General features: G+C 35.3%; 1 protein-coding gene across 1 annotated transcript; it reads left to right on the top strand.

Moving 5' to 3' along the window:
- The first annotated feature begins 1,183 nt into the window (after positions 1-1,183).
- Positions 1,184-18,701, top strand: LOC114686828 (vomeronasal type-2 receptor 116-like). The gene is made up of 6 exons (XM_028861506.1): positions 1,184-1,383; positions 11,447-11,726; positions 12,108-12,917; positions 13,669-13,896; positions 14,892-15,015; positions 17,782-18,701. Exons 1-6 carry the CDS (start codon positions 1,187-1,189, stop codon positions 18,699-18,701), a joined length of 2,559 nt encoding a protein of 852 aa, XP_028717339.1. The 5' UTR covers positions 1,184-1,186.
- Positions 18,702-26,419: the final 7,718 nt, after the last annotated feature.

Here is a 26,419-nt window from a genome sequence, read left to right on the forward strand (position 1 = left end):
TCCACATATAAGCAAATATATGCAATATTTATCTCTCTGATTCTAGAGTGCCGCACCTGGTATGATTTTTTCTCATTCCATCCATTTTCCTGCAAATTTCATGGTATCATTATTTTATCAGCTGAATAATATTCCATTATAGAAATGTTCCACATTTTCTTTATGTATTCTTCTGTTTAGGAGAATGTATGTTGGTTTTTAAATTCTGACTATTATTAATGGAGTAACAAGAAACATAAATGAGCAAAGGTCTTAGTGGTAGGATGACATAGCCTTTGAATATATGCCCAAACATGATTTAGCTAGAACTTGAGGTAGATTGATTGTCATCTTCTAGACAAACTGCCACACTGATTTTCATAGTGACTCTGTGGTTTTGCACTCCTATCTGCAATGTACGAGTGTTCTTACTGCACATTCCTGCCAGCTCTACTTCCCCTTGTGTTGTGGATCTTTGCCATTTTGACAGGTGTAAGATGAAATCTCAGTGTAGACTGGATTTGTAATGATATGACTGCTAATGATGGGGAACTTTTCTTTGTTTCTCAGCCATTTGAGTATCTTCTTTCTTATTCTGAAGGCTACTGCATTGTCTGATTGATATTGTCCTTTGCCACCCAGAAGATTCTCAGACAGACAAAACAGCATTCAAGTAGGAAAAGAATATCCTCATGCAACAGACAGTAAAGATACTATTTCCTATCATAAACATCACAGCTCATATTTCCTGTATGTTTCTAATAAGCTCTGTCTACGTAGAATTATTTTTGACACAAAACTCGTTTTAGATGTCTGAGGTGATCCAGGTCAACCACTACAAATGGTAACCAGAGCTTGTTAGGAAATTTGTCTAAGAGGAATTTTGTCTGCACCTTCATGACCAATGACATGTATGTAATCATAAGGGATATTGAGGGGAATAAAATTAGTATCCCCTAATTATCACCTGGACTTAGAAACTCAGATGCAGAGCCCCAGGTCAGTAAATAATTATGAAATCTCCAGAGGCAAACAGCACATTGAAAACAAAGTACTGAGATTCCTAAAATGTATTGCATTCCTTAGCAATGACTTTAATAATAAAAAGAGACACATGGATGGGTTCATGCATAATTGATACATGACTTTCTCCCCGACACTTCATGCTGCACTTTGCTCAGGCTCTCTTCTCAGCTACATTACAAAGATGCTGTCTTTGATCTTTGTCTTCCTGGTCCTGAAGCCTCCCTTACTTCTCTGCAGTTTGACTGACCCTGTGTGCTTTTTCAGAGTGAAAGACAAGGAAAACCCAGAAGGAGATAAAGAAAAAGACTGTTTCTTTTCCATTTATACAGAGCATAGAAAGATGAAAAATGAATATTTCAATGGAAATCTAGATAAGCAGTAAGTACCTCTTTAATTTTAAAACCTTGTTTATCATGGTATATGATGCATTCTAGCACTGCTGAGAGGTAGAACATAATTCTGTGTGTCTTCTTTCTGTGTTTTCCTCCTACCTCTAGGACATTACCCAAATATATTTCATGTTTATTTTCTTATTTCTGATGGTTAGGGGTTAGCTTGTTTGTATTTTTCAAGTCACAGATTCCAGTCTGGAAGCTGAATGAATGATCCATGATATCAACTTTGTTTCTAAACACCATCCTTAAATATGACAATTCCCAACTGCTGTCATGTGATGTCCCTAACAAACAGTACTAAGCACTGCTTTTAATTTATTTCATAGAGACTACAATAAAGTAGTCTTTCTTTTCTCTGCTAATGATTTTTTGCTCATCAGCATAGAATGCCCAATTCCCACATAGAGGGCCTTGGTATATCTGCCCAGACTTTTAGTTAGACATATTAGAAAGGTACTGAGATTTTTGTTCAAATAATCTATCTGTCATAATTTCACAACTGTTGTGTTCTTTGATTCCACAGCTGAAGTCAGGTAAGGAAAACAACAGTGTAAAATTGAACAGTGTCTGTTCACTATGAGAATTTTATACCATTCTTATCTTTACATTCAGTTTCATGTGCACAGCTACATTTTCTGCGGAATAAACAATTTTAGAACTTTTTTTAAAGTTCTAGATTAGAAACACATGAAGTATCCAATTAGAATATCTCAGTAGACAGTTTATCCATTTGTTAGAACAGAGGTTGCTCCTGCAAGCAATGACCTCCTGTTTCCCTTTTAATGTGTTAGAATAAAGGTGTTGCCTGTGGTACCTGCTAACAGTCGAGAGAGGTGTACTAAGGTTTCAAATTCAACCAAATTGCCCCGGGCTGAAGGCCATTGTCATGTCTCATTTTTACTGTATATACTTTCATTTATTACATTTATTACACTTTTAAATCCCTTTCTCTTCTTTCCCTAATTATATAAACTAAATTTGTTTATTGTAAGGATGAATGCTGTACAGAATCTTTGATTTATATGTTTGACCACAATTTTCCTATATCATTGAGGTTACTGGTTGAGATTTCAGCTGAGGCAATTGTTACAATGTCTCTTAGAATTTGATAGGGAATTGTCAAAAATAATATTCTAAATTTGGGTAAGAACACATAGAATCATCACAGTGAAGTTTTCAGTTTTAGACAAAGGTTATATTCAGTTTTAAATACCATATCTCAATGGGACATTCAAAACAGAGGTGAAAGTTTATGACTCTTATATAAGAGAAATCTCAGAAGAATTGAAATACTGCAGTAGAAGTGAAACAATATCCTACGTTTTGAATACGCATCTGTTTATCAAAAATATTCGTAGGTTTGAAGGAGAGTGTGGAACAAAGCACAAGTGATCATATAATAGCTATAAAATTAATATTCATGGTAATAAGGAATATGGAGGTGACACAGACATCCAAACGATCAGATAAATGAGAAAGAATGAAGAGGTATTTGAGTAGAATTTGAACAAAAAACTTTCACCAATACATATGTCATGTCTCCCCTAAGTCTATGATTAGCTACAAACTGCAGGCAAGCTGTGCCCTGAAATTTAAGGAAAGGACATTTTTAATTCATTTCATTCACTTTCAAATTTCATCAGCTAATCAATCAATATGCCTCACTGATGTGATCTCCTATTTTAAGATTATGAGGAATTTTATGTCTAAAAGTCTGGCACTTGTAATCACAGGATCTTTTTATATCTATACTTACATATTTACATGATACAAGATGAGAGAAGTCCAGAGAAATGCTTTTATTTCTCATAATTTATGAGTAATAAAGAAAATGGCAAGGCAAATGTTTACTACCTAGACCCCTTCCTTTGCATTTTTCCAATACAAATAATCAATTAGTATAGAACTGTCTCATGGAGGCATAAATACCTCATTTGATAAAACACAGTCCTGATCATTTCCTAAATTTTCTTCATATACATGTATGTTAGTTCATTACAGACTGGGATTGTATCTAAATTCCTACTAAGGCTTTTTTATTACATAGCAAACATGTTTCCAAATTAGTATATGTTTCTCTTCCTGTATTGTGACTAAACAGCAGTTTTTGTTTCATGGGTGTTCGGTATTATTTTCTAAGCAATATTTGGATGATTCTAGCATTATTAAATCATGATTTGACAATTGATAAAGCAAATGAACTTATAGAGAAATAAACTGGATTATTAATGCAACCAAAATAGTGTTTTATCTAATTAAATAAAGAAATAATATCAGATCATTGTGAATAAATTATGACATCCTGAATCATGGCCATGATGAATGAGATTCAACAAAACTAAACACATATTCATTATGTTAAATGAGACTCTTGTGTAAAAATAAGTATGGGCATTATGAAAAGACATTCTGCCTATGTAACTACTAGTAAATTCTTTAAGGTTATTGTTTAGTTATTTTTGTACAGCATGGCTAAAGCAACTGAAACATGAATGTTAAGGGAAACACAATATAATTTAATATAAACTTATTGTATATGTATTCATTTTAACTTAAAAACAAATAGTATGTTCTTTTATTCTGCAAATGCTCTGAATCTTCCTATATATCATTAGATGGAATTTGTCAGAAGGACTGTTTATTTATGCAGTTCCTGCTCATTTTACATTCTGAGTTGAATGAGTACTTAGGTTTGTCATTTCACAAACAAAATTTCAGTTATTCCAACTCCCCTCTTGACATACATAATCAGAATTTCTCTGTGGCTGAGAAAAGGAATCTTCTTGTGGCATTCATTATTCTCCATAAGTTGAAATTTAATTGATAGATGAAAAAAAGTAAGCTTTATATATGTAATTACTCTCTACATTTCCAACATGTTGTAGATTACATGTAAGGGATACTCAAATGCTTGTACTATATATTGTTGATCTTCATGTTGGCATTGTTGATATATAGTACAATAAACTGGAAATAAAGTTATTGATATGTTTGCCCTCCATTGGAATTGGGTTCCCAATTTTGTCTATAATTTTCTACTATTTGTCCAAACCATGTTGAAAATATTCTAGTCATGCATGTTTTCCATATGGATGTACAGTGATGAGAGTGAACCAAAGTAATCATTCAATCTCTATTTGGATCGAGTCTCATCTCCATACTGTGAGCCTACCTGAACAATGCAGAAAGGATTCACTTATTTTCTCACATAACTACACCAACATGTATTGTCTATTTAAAATTTTATTACTCATTTGCTCATTTGAAGATTTCATGGAATGCATTATAATATTCACATACTACCAACAACTTCCCCAGATTCATGGCCCTCTCCCAGTCACGCTTCTTTGTTTCATCTTTTTTTTTTTAATGCTTCAAGGCCAATTTGTACCATCCATATGCTCCTGAATATATTCCCTTCCACTGGACAATGGTTAAATCAACAAAGTGCTAAGTTAAAAATAAGTAAAAATTGGCTCTCCATCTTTCAGTATCTATCAATTGCCAATATTAGTTTAGTTTCTAGTCATCTTCTTTGTTGAGAAAACTTTGGAGTAAGTTTCTTTCTCCTTTCTAAATAGAGTGATTTTACATAGAATGATAAGAGGCTTGTGACTAAATAGAGCCTTCTAATTTGAAAGTTCACAATGCTACCTCACTTTCAAAGATGGAAGCAGAAGATAATGTGCTGCATCCCAGAGATTAACCTCATCTGATAAATTCTAGATTTTCACAGATTAAAAACAATAACCATGACTGATGAGTAGAAGCTTCCCAAGGACATGAGAAAATGTGGCATCATTGATGATGGCATAAAGTAATAATGGGTACTTTTTGAAATGTAAAGCAGTAAACCATTGAAGATTTTATGTAGAAAACTTTCAACATCTCCAAGGGGAAAAAAAAACCTAAAACAGCTAATTTGTTGTGGTTTCTGTTAAGTTATATTTTATGGTCCACTTGTTTAAAACAATGAATATTAACATTGACAACTGTGTGCATCCATCACAAAGGTTAAGTTCAAAATATTTAGAACATTTCACTAGAAATCATGATAATGTATCTTCCAGCTCTCATCTTTTATCCCCTCATTCCTGTCTATTCTTAAATCTATGTTCTATCCCATATAGCTCCATTTGGACTTTTCATATTAATGAGATAATCTGATTTTCACTCTTTTATGCTTTTAATATCAAATATAATATTTTCCCAGGGCCATCTACATTATCACACATAAAACATATTTCTTGCATTTTTATTGAAAATTTATTTTCCACACATTATATTTGATTACATTTTTCACTCCCCCGTTTCTCTGAGAATCCCTGCACCTCCCTTTCCATCTATACTCAGATAGGAAAACAAAGACTCTTCTAATTAATAGTTAGAAAACATGATAAAACAAAAACAAACAAATCAGAATAGGACAACATAAACAAACAGAAGAAATAAAAAGAATGAGATACACATATAGATAATGAGACACACATTCTTATGTACAGGAATACCACAAAAACACAAATGTGGGCTTAAAATAACTTTTAAAGCCCTGAAAAATATTATGATATAATGAACCTTCAAATACCACTGAGTATATATTGGTTTGGCCACCTACTGCTGAGCACCAGGCTTGCCCTAAATGGTGGTACTTGTCTATAGTGAAGCTCTGTTGGAGGAAACTAAATTTTGTTTGCAGTAGATATTGATAGTTGATATCTCCTGAGTTTAGAATAGGAGCTTTTGTCCACTTCTCCACTGAGCAAACAGACTCCCTCTGGCACAGATGTGTGCAGTCCTGTGTATACTGCCTCAGCCTCTGTGAGTTCCTATGTGCACCAGTCCTGTGCATAGACGTCCTTATTTCTTTTGTTCCCTCTATTCACTCTCGATCTTACAAATCTTTCCACCTCTACTGCCATGGAGTTCCTTTGAACCCTGTGTGGAATGGTGGTGCATTTGATGGAGACACCACATTTAAAAATGGTGCAAGGTCTCTCACTGTCTGCACATTGACCAGCTGTAGTCTCAATATTTGTCTACATATACTGGAGAAAGAAAATTTTCTGATGATATCTAAGCAAGGAACAGAATTATGAATATAGAGAATGGTTTTAGGAGTAATTTTATGACTTTGTTCCTTTATCAGAGCAGTAGTCTTTGGTATTCCCCTAGGTCCCGGGCCTATTTATTGTCATGTTCTTTGCCGGCAGTGTGGAGTCAAACATGTATTCGATCTCTTGGAATGGACCTAAACCAAATCATTTATTATTTGGTTACTCCTACCAGTTTCATGCCACTGTTTCACTAGCACATCTTGCAGGCAGTCACCATTGTATATGTTTAGGTTTGTGCTTACCTTGCTTGTTTTTTCAGAGAACTTTGAGTACTCTGAGCAGTAGTTAGCAGGCATAAATGCTCTATGTAGGTACCAGCTTGATTTCTTCATCATCGCTCAGCTATGTAGGTGTCATCTTCAGACATAGGGCCTTATCCTCACTTTATAGAGAGGATTGTACCTGAAGTACCAACCTCACAGATCCCACAACCACGCACAAAATAATCACTCAGAAGTTTATATTAATTAAAACTGCTCAGCTATTAGCTCAGGCCTACCACTGACTAGCTTTTACAATTATACTTAGCCCATTTCTGTTAATCTATATGTTGCCATGTTTTCTGTGGCTTTACTTGTGTGCCATTACATGTTGCTGCATGGATGGTGGCCTTTGGTCTCCTGACACAGCCTTCCCACAATTCTCTTTGTTTGCTTATCCTGCCTATACTTTCTGTGTGGCTCTTGGCCAAACTACATTTTATTTATCAACCAATCTGAGCAACACATTCACAGCATACAGAGCAATATCCACAGCAGAGGAGCCTGTGCTTTTGGGGGCATCCCTGTGGTGCCTCTTTCACTAGCTATTGAAAAACATAATCTATTCATTGTGCTGGAAGCTTCCTTTGGTGACAAGAACTATCTGTATAGTTGGGTTTGGTCTTGATAGTTATTTCTCAATTCCATTTAGATTGCCTTCATAAATTCACATGTTTAGGAAGCTTTTATAATTTTTGATTGGAATCTAATGAACTTGAGCAAGGAAATGTCTCTATAGTAGGATGTAGAGTCCTTTGGGTATATGACCCAGAGTGTTATGCTGAAGATTTATGTCAATTAGACACAAGCTAACATCATCCGAGAAGAGGCACACTTAGTTAAGTTAGCATCTCCATGATATTGGCTGTGGGCAGGTCTGTGGGACATTTTCTTAATTAGTGATTGATAGGGAAAGGCTCAGCCCATTATAGGTTGTGCCATCCCTAGACTTGTGGTCCTGGGATCTATAAGAAAGCAGGCTAAACACACCATGGAAAGAAATCCAGTAAGCACCACTCTTCCATGGCCTCTTCAACACCTCCTTTCCTCAGGTTCTTGCTCTGTTTGAGTTCCTGCCCTGACTTACTTTTATCACAAACAGAGATATATAAGTGTGTGGCAAATATATTCTTTCCCCCTTAACTTGCTTTTGGGTTGTGAGGTTTCATTGCAGCATTAGAAGCCCAAACTAAGACAGGTCAGATATCTGGATATTGAAGTAGATCTATACCAAGCTTCCAAACGAACCACTGCACTGATCCTCATAGTGCAAGTTTACAATCCTATAAGCAATGGATGAGTCTTCCCATTAGAGTGCATTCTTGTACCATAAGCTATCTTTTTTTTATTGATGTTGTTCATGCTGAATATAATTGGATAAAATTTCAAAGTACATTTGATTTACAGTACCCTGATGAATAAGGATCTTTTCCCATTTTCCAGCCTGCCACTATGTCCCAATGATGGTGTTCTTTACCATACAAAAGCTTTTTGGTTTCATGAGGTCTCATTTACTTATTGTTATTTTAGTACATTTCCTATCAGTGTTCTGTTCATAAAAAAAAACTTTACTGAAACCATGAGTCCAAGACTGTTTCCAAATTTTTTCTTTGAAAAGATCCACCATATCTGGTCTTACAAGGAGGTCTTTGATCCACCCAGAGTTGAGTTTTTTGCTGAGTGATAGATATGGATAAATATGTGTTCTTCTCCATGTAACTATTCAGTTTAGACAGCACCAATTGTTAAAGGTGCTTAACATTTCCACTATAAATTTCTGGCTTCATTCTCATAAAGTAGATGTCCGTAGGTATGTGGACTTAGTCTGAAGCTCCAATTCTTTCTATTTATCAACATATCTGCTTTTGTGACAAGTTAATTCTGTTTTTATTACTACAGCTATGTAGTACATTGTGAGGCCATAGTGACATTAACAGTAATTAGTTCATTATTTAGTATTCTTTTAGCTATCCTGGGTATTTCTGTATTCCATATCAAGATTAAAGTCTCCTTTCAAGTTCAAAAATATCTAAATTGCATATTATGGTCTAGTCTATATCATATGACATACTAACATTTCACAGAAGAGTAATTACATTGAATGAATGGAAGAATTCAATTTAAACAATGCATATCCATCTCCAGTATAGAATGGCAAGGGCCTAAACAATGTGGCATAACTTCAGGTCTTTCAGGGAAAGAGATAATTGTAAGAAATAGAAGAATAAGACCCTGCCAAAAAAAACCTGATTCAAATATGACAATTAAAAAATTATGAGATATGTAAATGTTTCAATCAATTCCATAGCAGCTTCACAACCACAAGTTATGTCTAGTGATATAAATATGTGTTTAGTCAGAAAGAAATACGGAAAATATGGATGAGGCTAATACTGCATGGGAGGTGAACTCCTAGCATTGCTCTAGGATTGTAAATAGAATGCCTTCAGAATAGTGGGATTTTAGGAATCTTTCTTATTTAAGGGTCTTTAGGAATAAGTTTCTATCTAAGGGAATCACACTCACATACAGGTTGTGAAGGTCATGCTCTTTATTTCTCTGTAGCTTCAGTTTTCTCTCAAGTTCCAATTTTCTTGCTTCCATTGTCCTACACAGCTACATACACATTTAACAGGAGGGTTTTTGTAATCAAAAGAAAAGTTACAAAAGCTGCACCTAAAGGTCATAGCACATTCCTTGAGAAAATGATAAGGAGCAGAGCCATTTACCATGGCAATGCATAGGTGGGGCATGGTGGCATTGAAAGTTTCCTAAACCTAGAAATATATTTTTTATCCTGTTTGTAGGCTCAGATCATAAAGAAGGGAACTTGTACCCCTTTATTCAAGGTTGTGAGGCCAGACCATCTTCTGTAGCCTTGGCTAATTGTAAAAATTTTCCCACATAAATCTGTTTCTCACTGGACTTTGTTATTTGATTAATTGTTATTTGGGACCTAAATAATAAACAATTAGTTAACTGATCCTTGAGTTTTATATCCTAAATTGAGGTTAGAACTTTGTACAAAGTGTTAATTGCAAAAGAATTTAGCAGGGAGTGGCCACTGGTCTCTGTTACCAGCCAGGACTTGCTAGAGAAACCGGCATAGTATATTGGGTTGCTTTGCAATTAATAACCTTAGGTAGACATGTCCAACTCTGTCCTTGTGCATATCTGTAAAGTTTTGACTTATTATATGGTTACAGAGACATTCAGCCTAGTTTGAATTTGTTCTGAGTCCCCAAATCAGACAATAGTGTACAGCTTGTCTTAGAACTGAGAAGTTGCTGTTTTCTTTATGCCAGTCTGAACTAGTGATTAAAAAACAGGCCCTAGTGCCTTAGAGTCCTCGTTGAATAATGGATGTAGTTATTAAGCATATCCTAGTATATCTTCCATATACTAATATTATAGAGCTTAATGAGGAGTCCTCTTCCTGATCATTCTCAGATATATGTGCCCATGAGCTTGAGATGTAATTATGAGATTACATGTACACATCAGATGAAATTACACATTACAGTTCAGGTATTAGGGAGACACCATAGCTGTTTATACACATGTGAAATTTCAAATGGAAGCAACCATGTCCAGAGTCTGTGGCCCCATAAGTCTTACCTGTAAGAGTTCCTCCATCAGAGAATTATTTATCTGGGGGGTTGACACCTCACCTATCCATTGCCATCTGCTCTATATTCTTGGGCCCCAAGTAAAGTCATTGCTACCAGCAGCTCTCAGCATGAGGCAGTAACTAAAACACTCATAAACAACACACTGAAATAAGAAGTTATTATTAAATAAGATCAAACTCTATAAAACTATATTAAAACAGATACAGCCAATCAAATCATCTTAAATGAAAGAGATGTTGATGTAAATCTATTACACAGGACATATCAGGACAAATCTCAACCACACCAACTTGAACCCAGATTTAGTTCTATATTACAAAGCTAAGCATATAAGTTGAAAGGCATCAGTACAGCATAAGTGTCCATATGAAGAAAAGGGAGCTCATTCCTCACTGGAAGCAGGTATAATAATAGCCAACTTTATATCACTAAACATTGAACATCATCAAATACAATATGAAAGCAAGAAAGTATGTGAAAGGAAAGAGGGAGGATAAGAAGTATTATGCTATTTTAATTACCTATGAATCCTCAGGCTTTTCAAAGCTCTTGACACAGGCAGGTTTAGCTACCTAGTCTTCATAACTTAAGCAACATCATAACATTGTCCAGATCTGCTTCTGTATAAAAGTATAGCACTCTAGGTAGCAGATAATACAAATTTATTTTTGACATATGTTAAATATTAGAAGTATACAATGAAGGCATGAGTAGATTCAACATTAGCCAGTACGATCTTTTCTTGTGTCTGAGGGGCATGCATACATTTTACAAAGTTTGCAGTTAATAGGATAGAATTGTAGGAAACTGCAAAGTGAAAAAGGCAATCTCATTGGTATGAAATTCACTCTCCACAAAGAAAAACCTTTATGAATCGTTATATTCTCCCACAGGTCTCACATCTCAAACATTAAATAAAGTGGACTTGTGTCACCATAACAGTGGGTCAAAATAATTCAGTGCTATTCTCCCATTGAGTGTAATATAAAATTGCCATGTTTGGAACCTAACCTCTCATGAATAGTGTGCTCTGTTTTCAGGTTGACACCTAAGAACATCCACCTGATTTTCTCTCTTTATTTTGCCATGGAAGAAATCAATAAGAACCCTCATATTTTACCAAATATTTCTCTGCTAGTTGACATCAAATGTAATCTGGTGGTTGACAGGAGGAAATCTGGTTCTACTGCAAAAAGAAGTGAAAATTTTCCTAACTACTACTGTAAAAATCAGAGAAAATATTTAATCGTATTTACAGGACCCATGTGGGAAGTTCCTGCAACACTTGGACCATTCCTGTACATGTCCAGAACTCCAGAGGTAAGTCAGAGTGGGATAATTTAATGAAATACTGTCTCCTTAAAGTTGATTTTCTGAGAATCATAAAGATTAAGAGGTAGAGACTTGGTTTTTCTCTATTCTGTTCCATCAAGGATCAGTGTTCAGGTATTTTTGAAGGAAACATAACAACTTTATTCAAAAATAGGCATGAAGGGCAGCAAAAGGTGAAACATTTTACCAGAAAAGATAGTTTGCTTGTAGTTTTGGAACAACCACAAGAAATTGGATATAATTTTAATAATGAGGTGAAGAATTCACACTTTCTAACACCCCCAGTATTTGTTTAGTACACTTAGGTCTTAGACCAATCATTAGTCCTTCTTTGTTACTCATACTTTGCTTATGTTCTATGTCCTTCAGCTGTACTATGGTGATTTTCAACCTCTCCTGAATGCCCATGAACAATTTCCTCATCTCTACCAGATGTCTCCCAAGGACACATCTCTGCCACTAGCCATGGTGTCCCTACTGGTTCACTTCAGATGGAACTGGGTAGGAGTGATCATTTCAAATGAAGATCGTGGAATTCAATTTCTTTCTGAATTGAGAGAGGAGACGCAAAGGAACATTGTCTGTTTAGCATTTGTGAGTTTTATCACAAATGACAACATTTCATACTTTAAAAAAGCTAAGCAGTATAATAGGCAAATTATGATGTCATCAGCAAAAGTTGTGATAGTTTATGGAGACAAAGACTCTGCTCTACAAATACACTTTATAGTATTATGGAAATTTTTAAAAATTAATAGAATCTGGGTCAGTATATCACAATTTGACAAGATCACTGCTATAGGAGATTTCTTGCTTGACTCCCTCCATGGTACACTCATTTTTTCAAATCAGAATTCTGAGATGTCTGATTTTAAACAATTTATGCAGACAGTGCACCCTTCAAATTACAGTAATGAAATTTCATTTGCTAAACTATGGTGGATTTATTTTAAGTGTTCTTTGTCATCATCTAATTGTAAGAAACTGAAGGATTGTTCTGCCACAACTTTATTGAAGTGGTTATTTAGACATCAGTTTGGAATGTCCATGAGTGATTCAAGTTATAATTTATACAATGCTGTGTATGCTGTGGCCCAGTCACTCCATGAGATGCTTCTGGGACAACTAGACACATGGTCAGAGAATCATGGGAAAGTGCTGGAAATTGACGCCTGGCAGGTAATTAGTCAATCTTTGAATGGCCTGTATGTCATAGAGACGACATTCTTAAGGGGAAAAGGCCTGTATGTCATAGAGATGACATTCTTAAGGGGAACCGTAGTTTTCTAAATCCATGCAAATTACAAACCTTTCTCTCAGGTGCATATATTTCTGGACTCTTTCACTGCATGTGATGAAGATCATGTTAGTGTCATAAATTATGACAGTGCTGATACTGGCACACAAGTCAGCATTTTAAAATCTAAATGAAGAAATTTTTCAGAATATTGCAAACACACACATTAATCTTATTTTTTTAACATTTGGAAGAACAACATTTTTCATGGAATTTTTAAATAACAACAAGAAAATGATTTTTTTTTATGTGATCAAAAAGTTGCTTATCATTTTAAAACAAAGATTCCAGATGATAATAGTAGTGCTGCCACTTTTAGATCTATTAAGGAAAGCAATTAACAGGGTCATAATCAAATAACAATGTTGCCAGGAAGAAATATAGAATGTGTCTCTAATCTATAAGCATATAATTTAGGTGGGGTGTTTTAGAGTATCAATTCCAGTCATAAAATTTTAACTTTAAAATGTAGCAAAAGTTTATTTCTACATATAATTTCTTTTATTTACTAATGAGTACTTTATACAGTTATTTTTTTAGAGGAGGCTAATGAAAATTACTGGCATTATATACTTATATTTTCTGTCCTACTGTGTAGGCATAGTTGAAACTAAAATGACAAATATGTTTTAGATGTTCTCTTTACTGAAGAATATACAATTTGTAAATCCTGCTGGAGACCTAGTTACAATGAACCAGGAGGCAAAACAGGCTACAGAATATGACATTTTCTATATCACAGATTTTCATCAATCCTGTGGATTTAAAGTGAAAATAGGAAAGTTTTCTGGATATTCTCCAAATGATCCACAATTGTACATATCTGATGAAATGACAGAGTGGGCCACCAATTTTAGACAGGTAATTTGGTCTTAACTCAAATGATTTACATGTAGCACAAATACTCTAAAATAGCATGTTTCATCATTGAAGTAACACATTTTAACAATTACTCATTTAGTGATTCACATACACTCTTCTATATTTCTCTCTCTCTCTCTCTCTCTCTCTCTCTCTCTCTCTCTCTCTCTCTCTCTCTCCTTTGTTCTCCTCTTCTTTCCTCTTATGTTGTGTGCCACAATTTATAGATCACCATAAATGTATAATATTAATATTAAAGACAATGACATTTTACTTTATGACTCATGAGGTTTTTTATAATGAAATTTTTGTTATTATTAATAGCTTCCTGTGGATTGGAAATCCTTCCCAAATTTCATGTGCTGCAGACCTATAGTGATGGCATAGGAGAGATGGGAAATTAGGAAGGCAATTGGGACAAAAGAACTCTGTCCTTATAAATGGACAAATACACATGTGTTAATGAGGTATCTAAGGAGTAGTAGTTTTTTATTTTTATTTATTTATTTATTTATTTATTTACTTATTTATTTATTAAGAAATTTTCTACTCACTCTACACCAACACATCCCACGTCCTCCCTGCTCCTACCGCCCAGCCTTCCCTGCCAAGCCACCCCCTTCCCTACATCCTCCAAATCAACATCTCCCATGGCGAGTCAGCAGAGCCCAGCACAAGCCAAGGCAGGTTCAAGCCTCTCCCTGGTGCACCAGGGATGCCCAAGGTGCCACACCGCAGGCACCAGGCTACCAAAAGCCTACCCATGCACCAGGGATGGATCCCGATCCCCCGGCCTGGGTGTCCCACAAACAGTTCAAGCTAAACAACCGTCTCCCGTATCCAGAGGGCCTAGTTCAGTCCACTGGAGCCTCCACAGCCACTGGTCCACAGTGATATATGAGTTAATAGAATTTTCGGTGGCTCCTTTGAATCACTGTAGCTTTTGTAACTTTTATTAAACCCTTTGTGTCTAAAATGTATCTGGTTTTCCTCAGACTCCACCCTCCATATGCAGTAGGCCCTGCAGTCCTGGACACAGAAAATCCCCTCAGGAGGGAAAAACTGTCTGCTGTTTTGATTGTAACCCCTGCCCAGAAAATGAAATTTCCAACATGACAAGTAAGGATATGATTTACCAAAATAATCAACAGGTTGTTTATATTCTCTCATATTTATATAGTTCAGAAAGAGTCTTTTGAGGAAAAGGAAAAGATAAATTTTTTATGAAGTTGAAACCATAAATAATATTGCTATTTGAAATACTACACTCTGTGTCTTTTTAACTACATTTTATCTGATCACTCTTGACCCCATGAACATATTTTTTCCTGGATATGACTTTAGAGTAATAAAGATTACTACTCCAACTTATCATCACCCTAATATTCAGAATTCTTAATAGTTATATCTTTTTTTCAGTTTATTTAAACCTTATGTGCTATACATCCTTTTATTCCCAGTAACCTCAAGTTTCTAACAAGGAGTGAATGTTCAGGGTTGTTGTAGAAATGTTCATTTTTGTACTGTGTGCTATAGTAGATCAATTCTATCATTGGTAGTTTGTATATCAAGGCCTACTCTATTTTACAGCTTAGTTTATATTCAATCATATTGAACTCTGTATTAAATATTTTATTATAATGTTCACAACAAATAATTCACAGAGAGTTTTTTTAAATAAGTAAGTAGTGGGATCTACATTGACGTACAGAAACTTTGAAAACTATATTTTCATAGTATATCAGGTAATGAAAAATAGAATTAATTACTGTTGTAGTGAGAAGAAATAGCTAAAAAATTAACTAGCATTTTCATTTAGATCATGACAAACAGGTAAACATAATTGTACATGATTTGAACATTAGATTGTGAATAAAAACTACAGATTTTTTAAAAATTATACTAAAGCTATAAGTGTATTTGATTATGAAATACAGTGACTAATGTGAGAAAATAAACCACTTTAATAGGATAATGCACAAAAATTATATTGATTCAAATGGTACCATCACATATATATATTAAATCAAAAGACAAATTTATTAACTTTTGTGCCAGTTAAACACAAAGATACTACACTCAATTTTATTAAACTTCCCTTGCTCCTACTTAAAAAAGCATGGGAGAATTGGAGGAAAGAGAAGCTGTGGTCAGGGTATATTGTATCAGAAAAGAATATATTTTTGATAAAAATAAAAAATACAATGTTTATACCTAATGTTAAATAAATATTAAAAATTGAAGCATTTGAATACTTCTACTCACCAGTTTAGATGATTTTGCTTAGCAAAATCAGAGAGGACTGAACAACTAAAATGGAATGTAAACTTTCTGATGGATAGAATCAATCCTGGAAAGGCATCATCATCATCACTTTTCAGTTTGGTGTGTTGGGTCAATTCAATTGAAAGAAAAGTGAATACACTGGGGTATAAATTACAAAGATACAAATGGAAGGAAGTTCTCAGATTCATCCTTACTATCTTTTGTAATTATACCCTTGAGGTATGGGATTGATTTCTGATGTTTTAACAGTAAATATTGCAATCTTGGGTGCATTGAACAATCAAATCTTATAGAAATTAGTAAAATTTGAAGATAATATGCCAAAACAAAGATCAAACAGTGAAACATAAAAATAGACGTGATGTTTTTACATGTAGAGAATTTGGATGATAATTTGTTCATGTTGTCTCTGCTTTCCTAGGCATTATCAGTGCTGGCTGTTAATTTTGCTTCCTTTCTTCTTTCTTATTTTTAGATTATAATACCATTACATCATTCGTCCTTTTGAAACCATTCCTCCAAATCTTCCCACATATCCCTTCTTGCTCTCTTTCAAATACATGGCCACATTTTTTCATTAACTGTTGGCATGTGCATATATTTTATGTATATACACATATACTTCTACATACAAACTCTTCAGTCTTCACACTATTACTTTTATATTTTAAGATGGGCCATTTTGTTATTCAAAGATAATCAGTTGGTGTGCCATACTCTGGGAAAACAATTTCTCCCAACATCAATATTCCTTAGGTGTCTGCAGTTTTCCATGTAGGGTTGAGTTCTGATAGCTGGTGAGACTTTATGGCTGTAGCTTATGACATTTCTCTGAGACATCTACTCACATCATCTGCCTGATCCCTTAGCTCTTACAATATTTTCATTCCTCTTTTCTGCAACTTCTCCCAATATACAGTTGAGGGAGTATTGTTATAAATGTATCCATTAGACTGAGCTCCACAACTCTAAATTTTCACTGGTTGTAATTTTTTTCTAGTGGTCTCTCTCTCAAAGACAAGTTTCCTTGAAGAAGAGAGACTCCTTTACTAATATGCATTAGCAAATATTTTGAACATTGTTAGGAATTGTACTGGTTTAATAATGTGGCAGAACAGGTTCCTTCCATGATATGGATTGAGTAAGGTTTCTATGACAAAGGAGATACATGAGGACATTTTTATGTGTGACCTATTTGCTGCTGATAGACAGATCATAATATGCAATGAAATAGTTCATTCGCAGTAACTGTTTGGCATTCTGTGCAAAACTATGATTAACTACTCTGTTTCCATGAATTAACCAATCCAAGGTAGGTTTTTGTGGCTACCTGAACATCGTGTGGAAGTACATAATTGTTTTTGAAAAATACTAACAAGTTTTGGGGTAAGTAAGATAAATATAATTGAAATCTTCTCATTATGATGAAAGGCAAAGGAAGTAAGAATTAAATCCTGTTCATCAAACATAATTAATTTTAATATACCACAAAAGGTAAATAAAATTTAGCTATGACTTCCTAAAACATTACTGTAGCTCTCATGTATCATAAATACTAGGGAAAAATTAATTCTGGAAATGCTGCCCTTCCTATACTAGACATGAATCATTGTGTGAAGTGTCCAGATGACCAGTATGCCAACACAAAACGAACTCACTGCCTCAAAAAGGTTGTCACATTTCTGGCTTTTGAGGATCCCCTGGGAATGTCTCTGGCTGGCTTGGCTCTGTGTTTCTCTTCTCTTACAGCTGTTGTTCTCACTATCTTTTTGAAGCATCAAGATACTCCCATAGTCAAGGCCAATAACCAAGTTCTCAGCTATGTCCTACTCATTTCCCTCATATTTTGTTTTCTCTGTCCCTTGCTCTATATTGGCCATCCCCATATGGCCACCTGTATCTTGCAGCAGACAACATTTGCAATTTTCTTCACCATGGCAACATCTTCTGTCTTGGCTAAGACAATTACTGTGGTACTAGCATTCAAGATCACTGTTCCAGATAGAAGAAAGAGATGGCTGCTGGCATCAGGTGCACCTAACATTGTCATTCCCATCTGTACTATGATCCAACTGATTCTCTGTGGAATCTGGCTGGCAACTTCTCCTCCATTTGTTGATGCTGACCTACACACTGAACATGGCCATATTTTGATTGTCTGCAACAAAGGCTCAGTTATTGCCTTCCACTGTGTCCTGGGATATTTGGGCTCCCTTTCCGTGGCAAGCTTCACTGTAGCTTTCCTGGCCAGAAATCTGCCTGACACATTCAATGAAGCCAAGTTCCTGACATTTAGCATGCTGGTGGTCTGCAGTGTCTGGATCACCTTCCTTCCTGTCTACCACAGCACCAAGGGCAAGGCTACAGTGGCTGTGGAGATTTTCTGTATCTTGGTCTCAAGTGCAGGGCTACTATTTTGCATCTTTGCTCCAAAGTGTTACATTATTTTGTTTAAACCACAGATAAATTCTTTTCATAAGATTAAGAAAAGACATTCTAAAACTGAATATATCCATTAAATATAACAAACTTATTTCCTATACCAGACATGCCTAAAATATCATAAGCATCCTTTCTGCTAAACAAATATTATGTCAAAGTAAGAAGTTTGATCTTATGGGAAAATGTACAAAATAAACTGCATAATATAGTTTGAACACAAAATCTGCATTTCAGTTCTCTTGGATAAAACATTATAATAAGCAGTTTCTACAAATGTGATTCTTCTTTTTGTTATTGTTTATGATTGAATTGTGAGGTATCTGGCTATTGGCATGGAAAATTTTACCTTATTTCATTTGACTGCAATTTTCCACTAAAAATGATGTGTTATTTTTACATTCCAAAAAATATGGGCAAGTAGAGTGTATATACAAACAGGATTTAATTATGAAACCCTTCATTTTGATCTAGGATTGTAAAGAAACTATAAAAAAATTAAATTATGTTCTATGTAAGGGTATAGACCAAACCATGTGATAATACAAATAACGATGCCAGGATTTATATGAGGCTAAGTGTTTTCTGATTTAATTTGAAGCTTAAACAATAGGAAGATATTTCATGTCTTAACTTCTAAGGCTGTTGAATATCTCATAGCTGGGAATGGAAAAGGACCCATAGTTTAACACTCTATTTTTAGTTTGCTAAATTGTCACAGTATCAAATGCCTTTTCAAATATTGATATTTATATTAGAGATATAATCTGCTCTTACGCTTACCGATAAAAGCTTATTTATGTAATAGAAAGAAGTAAAGGAAGAAATGCTTAATAGTTTGAAGTCCTGAGAAATACAGACTAAGTGCTCTGACCTAAATAGGACATCTAACTAATGTTATCATCATCATGGCTTAGGGACCATCTTGGAATAGGTGGCAGAATGATTAAAGTGCCAACAGGTAAGGAGTTCTGGAAATGTCATCTTTATAGCAAGATGTTTCTATTGTACTTCTGGTTACCTGACAAAATATCCACAAGAACAAACAAGTAAAAATACTGGCAAAGAAACAGATCTTCTTTAGTAACCCACCACTACATGTTGATGAGCTATAGGCAGTTGATAGTGCATATGGGAGAAAATGTTCTTTTGAGGCTGTATTTTCTGTTACAATTCTAATAAATGGCCATAAAGTCATGCACATGTTACCATCACTAATTGAGCTTACTGTGTTATGAAAATCAACAGCCAAAAATATGGGAAAAGGGGATCTTTCAATGAGTGGAATGTTGTATGGAGAACCAAGGAGTACATATGATTCTGTTTCATTGATTAATGACAATATCAAAAAGAAATAAATTTAAAAATTTTCTCTATGAGACTCTTCATTGTACATCTATTAACTGAAGCTGACTGTTCCCAGTAATAAACTTAAGGCTCCATGGGACTGAAATTAACCTGTGCCCTAAAATATTCTTGGGCTTTATAGGAATTCCTAACCTCAGATGTCCTAGGGCCTACATGATCTAGTAAGTGGACTAAATAGTTTCTACTACTTGAATGTTTACAGAACCTGGAAATAGACATAGAGAAAAGCAAAGGAATGCTGATTACAACTGGAAAATTGGTGGTGTTTTTGTCATCTTTAAAAACCTGGAGTTCTTTTTTTTCCTTTTATTTTATTTTACTATACCATTAAGATCTACATATCAGCCATGGATTCCCTTGTTCTCCCCACTCCTGTCCCCTCCCCTTCCCCCCAGCCCACCCTCCATTCCCACCTCCTCCAGGGCAAAGCCTCCCAAGAGGACTGAGATCGATCTGATAGACTCAGTCCAGGCAGGTCCAGTCCCCTCCTCCCAGACTGAGCCCAGCATCCCTGCATAAGCCCCAGGAAAAACCTGGAGTTCTTAGAACTACAGAATAGACTGGGACCACATATCCTTTATAACCCTATAGCTCTGGATTGTTCTGTAAGATTTTGTGACATTTTCTTGGACAAGAAATGGCTTGGTCATAAAGTGGTCCATGTGCATAGTGGCTAATAGCCAATAATTTAGAAACTGGTTACTAATCATTCCTTAATTCATTATTTTAAGGTTATTGGCACTTTAAAGAAAGTCATTGATATCTTTAAAGGACATTGTGACAGGATTATATCCTAGGAAAATTCCAGATCTGGTGACATCCTCTTGAAAATAACACTTTGAGGTAACATGTTGGACATTGTATGTCTATATTAGAAGTTATAAGAAATACTGATGTGTCTCTCTGAGATCACTCCATATAGAATGTATAATGATAAGACTTTAAGTGGGGGTTGAAATCTCAAAAACTTTTACATGGCCTGAGTTTTGTTCTGTGACATGGATCTGGTCTGTTCTCAGAGTCTTCCTTGTGGCTTTGATCCTCTAAGAGACTTCTTTATAACTTGGCTTAATTTTATCTGCGAAAGACTCTCATCTTTCATTGCTCACAGTGACAGGGAGGGATCCAGTAAATCTTGTAAGTATCAAGGATTGCCTGAAGCCATTTTGAGTTGTTTATCTTCCTTGTTAGGAGCTCCAAGTGTGTTGGAAATTTTAATTGCAGATGAACCTGTTACACAGCACTCCACTCCCTGCTATGACTCTTATACTCATTCTGTACTCTCTTCTGCTGTGATCCATGAGCTTTAGCATCAGTGACTACAGATGTCCACAAATAATTCATAGCCTACCATGTCCCAATAACAGGCGATTGTTCTCAGGAGATTCCCCTGTAGTTATGAGTTGAGGCTGACAATAACAGTCATTTATGGGAAAAGCACACCTGTTCAGAAGGTAATTTGACAGGCCCATAATGTCTATCAAATACAACTATAAAAATTGTTTCTTCAACCACAGATTTTGTTCTGACATACATTACCAGGCTTGACCTCTCTCTTGTCTAATTGGCATTAAATCTAATTGGAAGACTGTTATTCTTACCCCCTGATAATTGAGCAACTGCGCCCATGAAATCATATTTTTCCCGGAATGTTGTTGGTGTAGCTTGCAGGGTCCATAGACAAACAGGAATGTTTTTGACAATCCTCTGCTTCACATTGCCCCGCTGACATCCCATAAGGCTGCTAACATGGTGACAGTTTCCATTTTAGCCCCAGCTTAATTCCTCAGTGTCCTACAGTCAAAGTATGTATATTCAGTGTCTTTAGCCATAGATAATACCATCCAGTCCTGGCATAAACTCAAGAACATAAACAATGACTTTTATAATTTGTGGGCCTCAGGATCTTTGCTAGACTAAAACACATAGGGACACACCCATTACTAGCGTTCAGTTTCCATTTAATAACATTATGACCTCTTGTGGTGTCCTTTTACAACCATGTGGCATATCTTTGGCATTTGTTTTGTTTTATTTTATTTTTATTACCCCAACCCAGGTAAGGTTGCAAAATAGTTCAAAGCATCATTGTAATAGGATGTTTCACCAACAGTTTCCAGTTTCCATATCTACAAAGCACTTATTGCTTAGAGTTTATCACCTAAATAATAAATCACTATCCAGAGGATATATAGTACAGAGAAATATTCCGAAACACAGAGTGTGTTTATAAAGACAACCTTGGTGAGGTACTCTGAAAGCCTGTTGTTATCCATTTAAGTGTCAGGTTATTCCAGATGTTCACAATTAAGAAGATACTAACAGTGAACTTAAGTATGGTCTAATACAGCATGGAAAGGTTTCATCAATTTGTGTCAGTTACTTCCTCAAAGATCAAAGATCATTAGAAAGCTTGGGTAGGATATGCTAACATGATTGATTCTCTTTAATACTCATGTTTCTCTTCAAGCCATTTTATTTACATATCCAAGAGCCCTTCCATAGTCCCCACACATTTCTCTAACCAGGATGAACTATTTGAGCCTTAATTAATCAAATTCAAAATAAAGCATTAAACAAAGAAAAAATGCTAGAACACAGATTCAACATAAATATTTCAGATATATGAATAATGAGTATAGAAAGAAAGGAGACCTAGTTCAAAGGCATAGAGAATATTTTCAACAATGTTGTAAAAGAAATATTTCCTAATTTAAATAAAAAAACGTGTCCATCAAATCCTAGAGGCATGAAGAACACCATATAAATAGGTCTTAAAAATAAACTTCCCATGTCATATAGTAGTCAAAACAGTAAACATACACAGCAAACAAAGGATATTGAAAATAGAAGAAAGATTGATTTATAAACAAAATCAGAATCATATCAAATATATCATTCAATGAAGACCACAAAAAGCAAAAGTCATTGAATTGATGTAAAAATTATTGAAAGGCAGCAAATCCCAGCCCTGTGCTCTACAGCAAACAAAACTATTAGTCATAGTGGAAGAAAAATGGATAATTTTACCAAACAAAAGCAAATTTAAGGTTATATGACAACTTAAGAAGATCTACAGAAAATAATGAAATGCAAATGTAGATATAAATTAAAAGGTAAATATGCCCAATAAGTCATAGGAAACAAATGATCAATTATAGAACATTAATCAATAGATGTCTAATAGATAAAAACAACAACAAAATGACAAGAATTAAAAAATGTTTTCAATTAGCTTTATAAAAAAAGATGTCAAAACAGCAATAATGACAGAGAGATTAACAGACTAGATTAGATAAGAGAATGCATCTTTTCACAGGCTACAAGACAATCACCTAACAACCAGTGACATGTATCACCACAGGGTAAAAGGAGGAAAAAGGTGTATTTCAGGAAAATGAAACCAAAAAAACAAATATAATTCACTTCAATTCAAGGCTAATCAGACAAATAAGTTGAGACTCTTAATACATGTATAGGAAAAGACTAACAACAGGATAATACCACAGTAAACATACAAGGACCAAATATAAGAGCATTCAATTTTATAAAAGAAACACTATGGAACTAATAATGACTAATTGACACCAATACAATAATAGTGGGTGATATCAATGTCCCATTATCAACAACAGACAGGTTAATTGATGATCAAAAAGTTGCTCATCATTGTAATAAATAGATTCCATATAATACTAGTAATACTGCCACTTTTTGAACTATTAATGAATCCAATTCCCTAGGTAACAATTAAATAATAATGTTTTCAGGAAGAAATACAGCATGTGTTTCTACTCTATAGGCATATAATTCAGGTGTGTGTGTGTTTAGAGTATCAACTCCAGTGATAAAATTTTAAAGTGTACTGAAACATTATGTCTGTATATAATTTCTTTTATTTACTATTGACTGAGTCTAATAAAGTTACTTTTTAGGCCAGGCTAATTAAAATTATAGGCATTATATACTTTATATTTTTCTGTCCTATTATGTAGGAATAGTCAACCTTAAAATGACAAATGTGTTTTAGATGTTACCTTTTCTGAAGAACATACAATTTGCCAATCCTGCTGAAAATGAACCAGAAGGCAAATCATGTAACAGAGTATAACATTTTCTATGTCACAGATTTTAAACACTTTCAACTCAAAGTGATAATAGGAAAGTTTCCTGGACATTTTCCAAATGATCAACAATTGTATATATCTGATGAAATGATAGAGTGGGCCACCGATTTTAGTCAGGTTATTTGGTCTTAACTCAAATGATTTACATGTAGCACAAATACTGTAAAATAGCATGCTTCATCATTGGGATAAAAGGTTTTGACATTTTGACAATCACTCATTTCTTGACTCACTTACACTCTTCTATATTTCTCTCTCTCTCTGTCTCCCGATTTCCCTTGCTCTCTCACTACACCTCCTCTCTCTCTCTCCATGGGGTGGAACATCCAGTAGAGGCAAGTCCAAGCCCTTCCCCCAGTCTCAAAGCTGCATGAGGTGTCCCATCATAGGTAGTGTGCTCCAAAAGGCCTGCTAATGAACCAAGGATGGATTCTGATCCTACTGCCAGGGGACCCTACAAGAAGATCAAGCTACACACTTGTCACAACATGCAGAGGGCCTAGTCCAGTCTCATGCAGGCTGCACTGCAATTGATCCAAATTCCATGAGTTCCCACTGGTTTGGTTTGTTTGTCTTTGCAGGTTTCCCCATCATGACCTTGATGTATTGCTCATAGAATCTCTCTTCTCTCTCTTTGCCTGGACTCCTGGAGCTCAGCCTGGTGTTTGGCTGTGGATCTCTGCTTCTGCTTCCCATGAGTCACTGGAGAAAATTTCTGCAATGACATTAGGGTATTCACCAATCTGATGACTGGGGGGAGCCAGTTCAGTTCTATTGGTGAAATTATTAAGGTCACTCCACATAGTTAAAAGGAAGAATTATTTAGTGGGTAACTTGCAAAAAAGGGAAAGGTAGGTTGTGGGGCCTGGGGAAGGTGTATCAAAGTCCAGCGGTGTCCTCTGGAGCTCTGCTCAATCAACCTCCACCGTCTAGGGTCCCGGAACAGAGAGATTGCTTGCCCATCCAGATCTTGGATCTCCATGTGCCTCCCCTGGCCCTGCCACGTAGGCGTGACAGTTGCCAGAGTCTCAATGGGGGTTGGAACTTCCAGGTCCAAGCTGGAATGGCTACCCATTGCAAGTTTAAGCACCCCTCCACTATTTCTACTAGTCTAAGCTAGGGTCATCCTTGGAGATTTCTAGCAATTCTCTAGCACCAAGTTTCTTTCTATCCCCTTGAAATCTCCCTCTATCATTGTATCTCTTTCATTTCTTCCCTATTCCATCACTGTCCCAGCTCGACCATCCCATTCCCTCATGTTCTCATCCTCTATCACCTACTCTCCATTACCCACCTCTTATCTTGGTTATTTATGAAGATCTCATGTATTTCCCCACCACAGGGCAATTCATGCATCCCTCTTTGGGTCTTCCTTGTTATCTAGCTTTTCTGGGGTTGTGGGTTGTTGTATGGGTATCCTTTACTTTACATCTAGTATCCACTTATGAGTGGGTACATACCATATGTGTTCTTCTGAGTCTAGGTTACCTCACTCAGGACGATATTTTCTAGTTCCATCAATTTGCCTGAAAGTTTTATGATGTCTTTCTTTTCCTCTGCTGAGTAGTACTCCATAGTGTATATGTACCACAGCTACACCACTCTTTGGCATATACCCAAGAAATCCTCAATCATACCTTATTTACTTAGGAACACATGCTCAACTATGTTCATAGCAGCATTATTCATAATAGACAGAACCTGGAAACAACATAGATACCCCTCAACTGAAAAATGGATTAAGAAAATATGGTACACTCTCTTTCTTTTTAACTACATAATGTTGGAACAGTCTAGAGCCAAGAACATAACATTTTCTCCTGGATATTTTATGAGAGTACTAAACATTACTACTGCAATTCATTTCATCATAACATTCAGCATTTTTAATAAGTTGTATCTACTTTGCAGTTTATTTAAGGCTTATATGCAATGCATCCTAATATTCCCTGTACCACCCAATGTCTCTAAAAAAGGAGAAAATATTCAGTGATGTTCTACCATTTTTTAGAAATGCTTATTTTTGTACTGTGTGCTATGTTAGATTAATGTTATCATTGGTAATTTATATTTGCAGTCATACTCTATTTCACAGGTCAGGTTAGATGCCATCATATTGAACTCTGAATTAAAGATTTTCTTTTTTTTTAAATCTCTATTTTTTTATTTATTTTACAACACCATTCAGTTGAACATAATAGCCACAGATTCCCCTGTTCTCCCCCTCTCGCCCCTGAAAGACTCTAGCCCTTCAGGCTTACACCCTCAAGCCTCAGGAAAAGAGAAAACTTCAAGCACCAGGA

Source organism: Peromyscus leucopus, chromosome 1 (genome assembly GCF_004664715.2).
Source record: "Peromyscus leucopus breed LL Stock chromosome 1, UCI_PerLeu_2.1, whole genome shotgun sequence".
NCBI classification, from domain to species: domain Eukaryota; kingdom Metazoa; phylum Chordata; class Mammalia; order Rodentia; family Cricetidae; genus Peromyscus; species Peromyscus leucopus.

Bases quoted from the DNA above. Each gene is read 5' to 3' on its own strand.
- LOC114686828 (XM_028861506.1), top strand. From the start codon at position 1,187: ATGCTGTCTTTGATCTTTGTCTTCCTGGTCCTGAAGCCTCCCTTACTT. The intron at 1,384-11,446 runs GTAAGTACCTCT...CTCTGTTTTCAG, and splicing joins AATGGAAATCTAGATAAGCA to GTTGACACCTAAGAACATCC. The intron at 13,897-14,891 runs GTAATTTGGTCT...GGTTTTCCTCAG, and splicing joins GGGCCACCAATTTTAGACAG to ACTCCACCCTCCATATGCAG.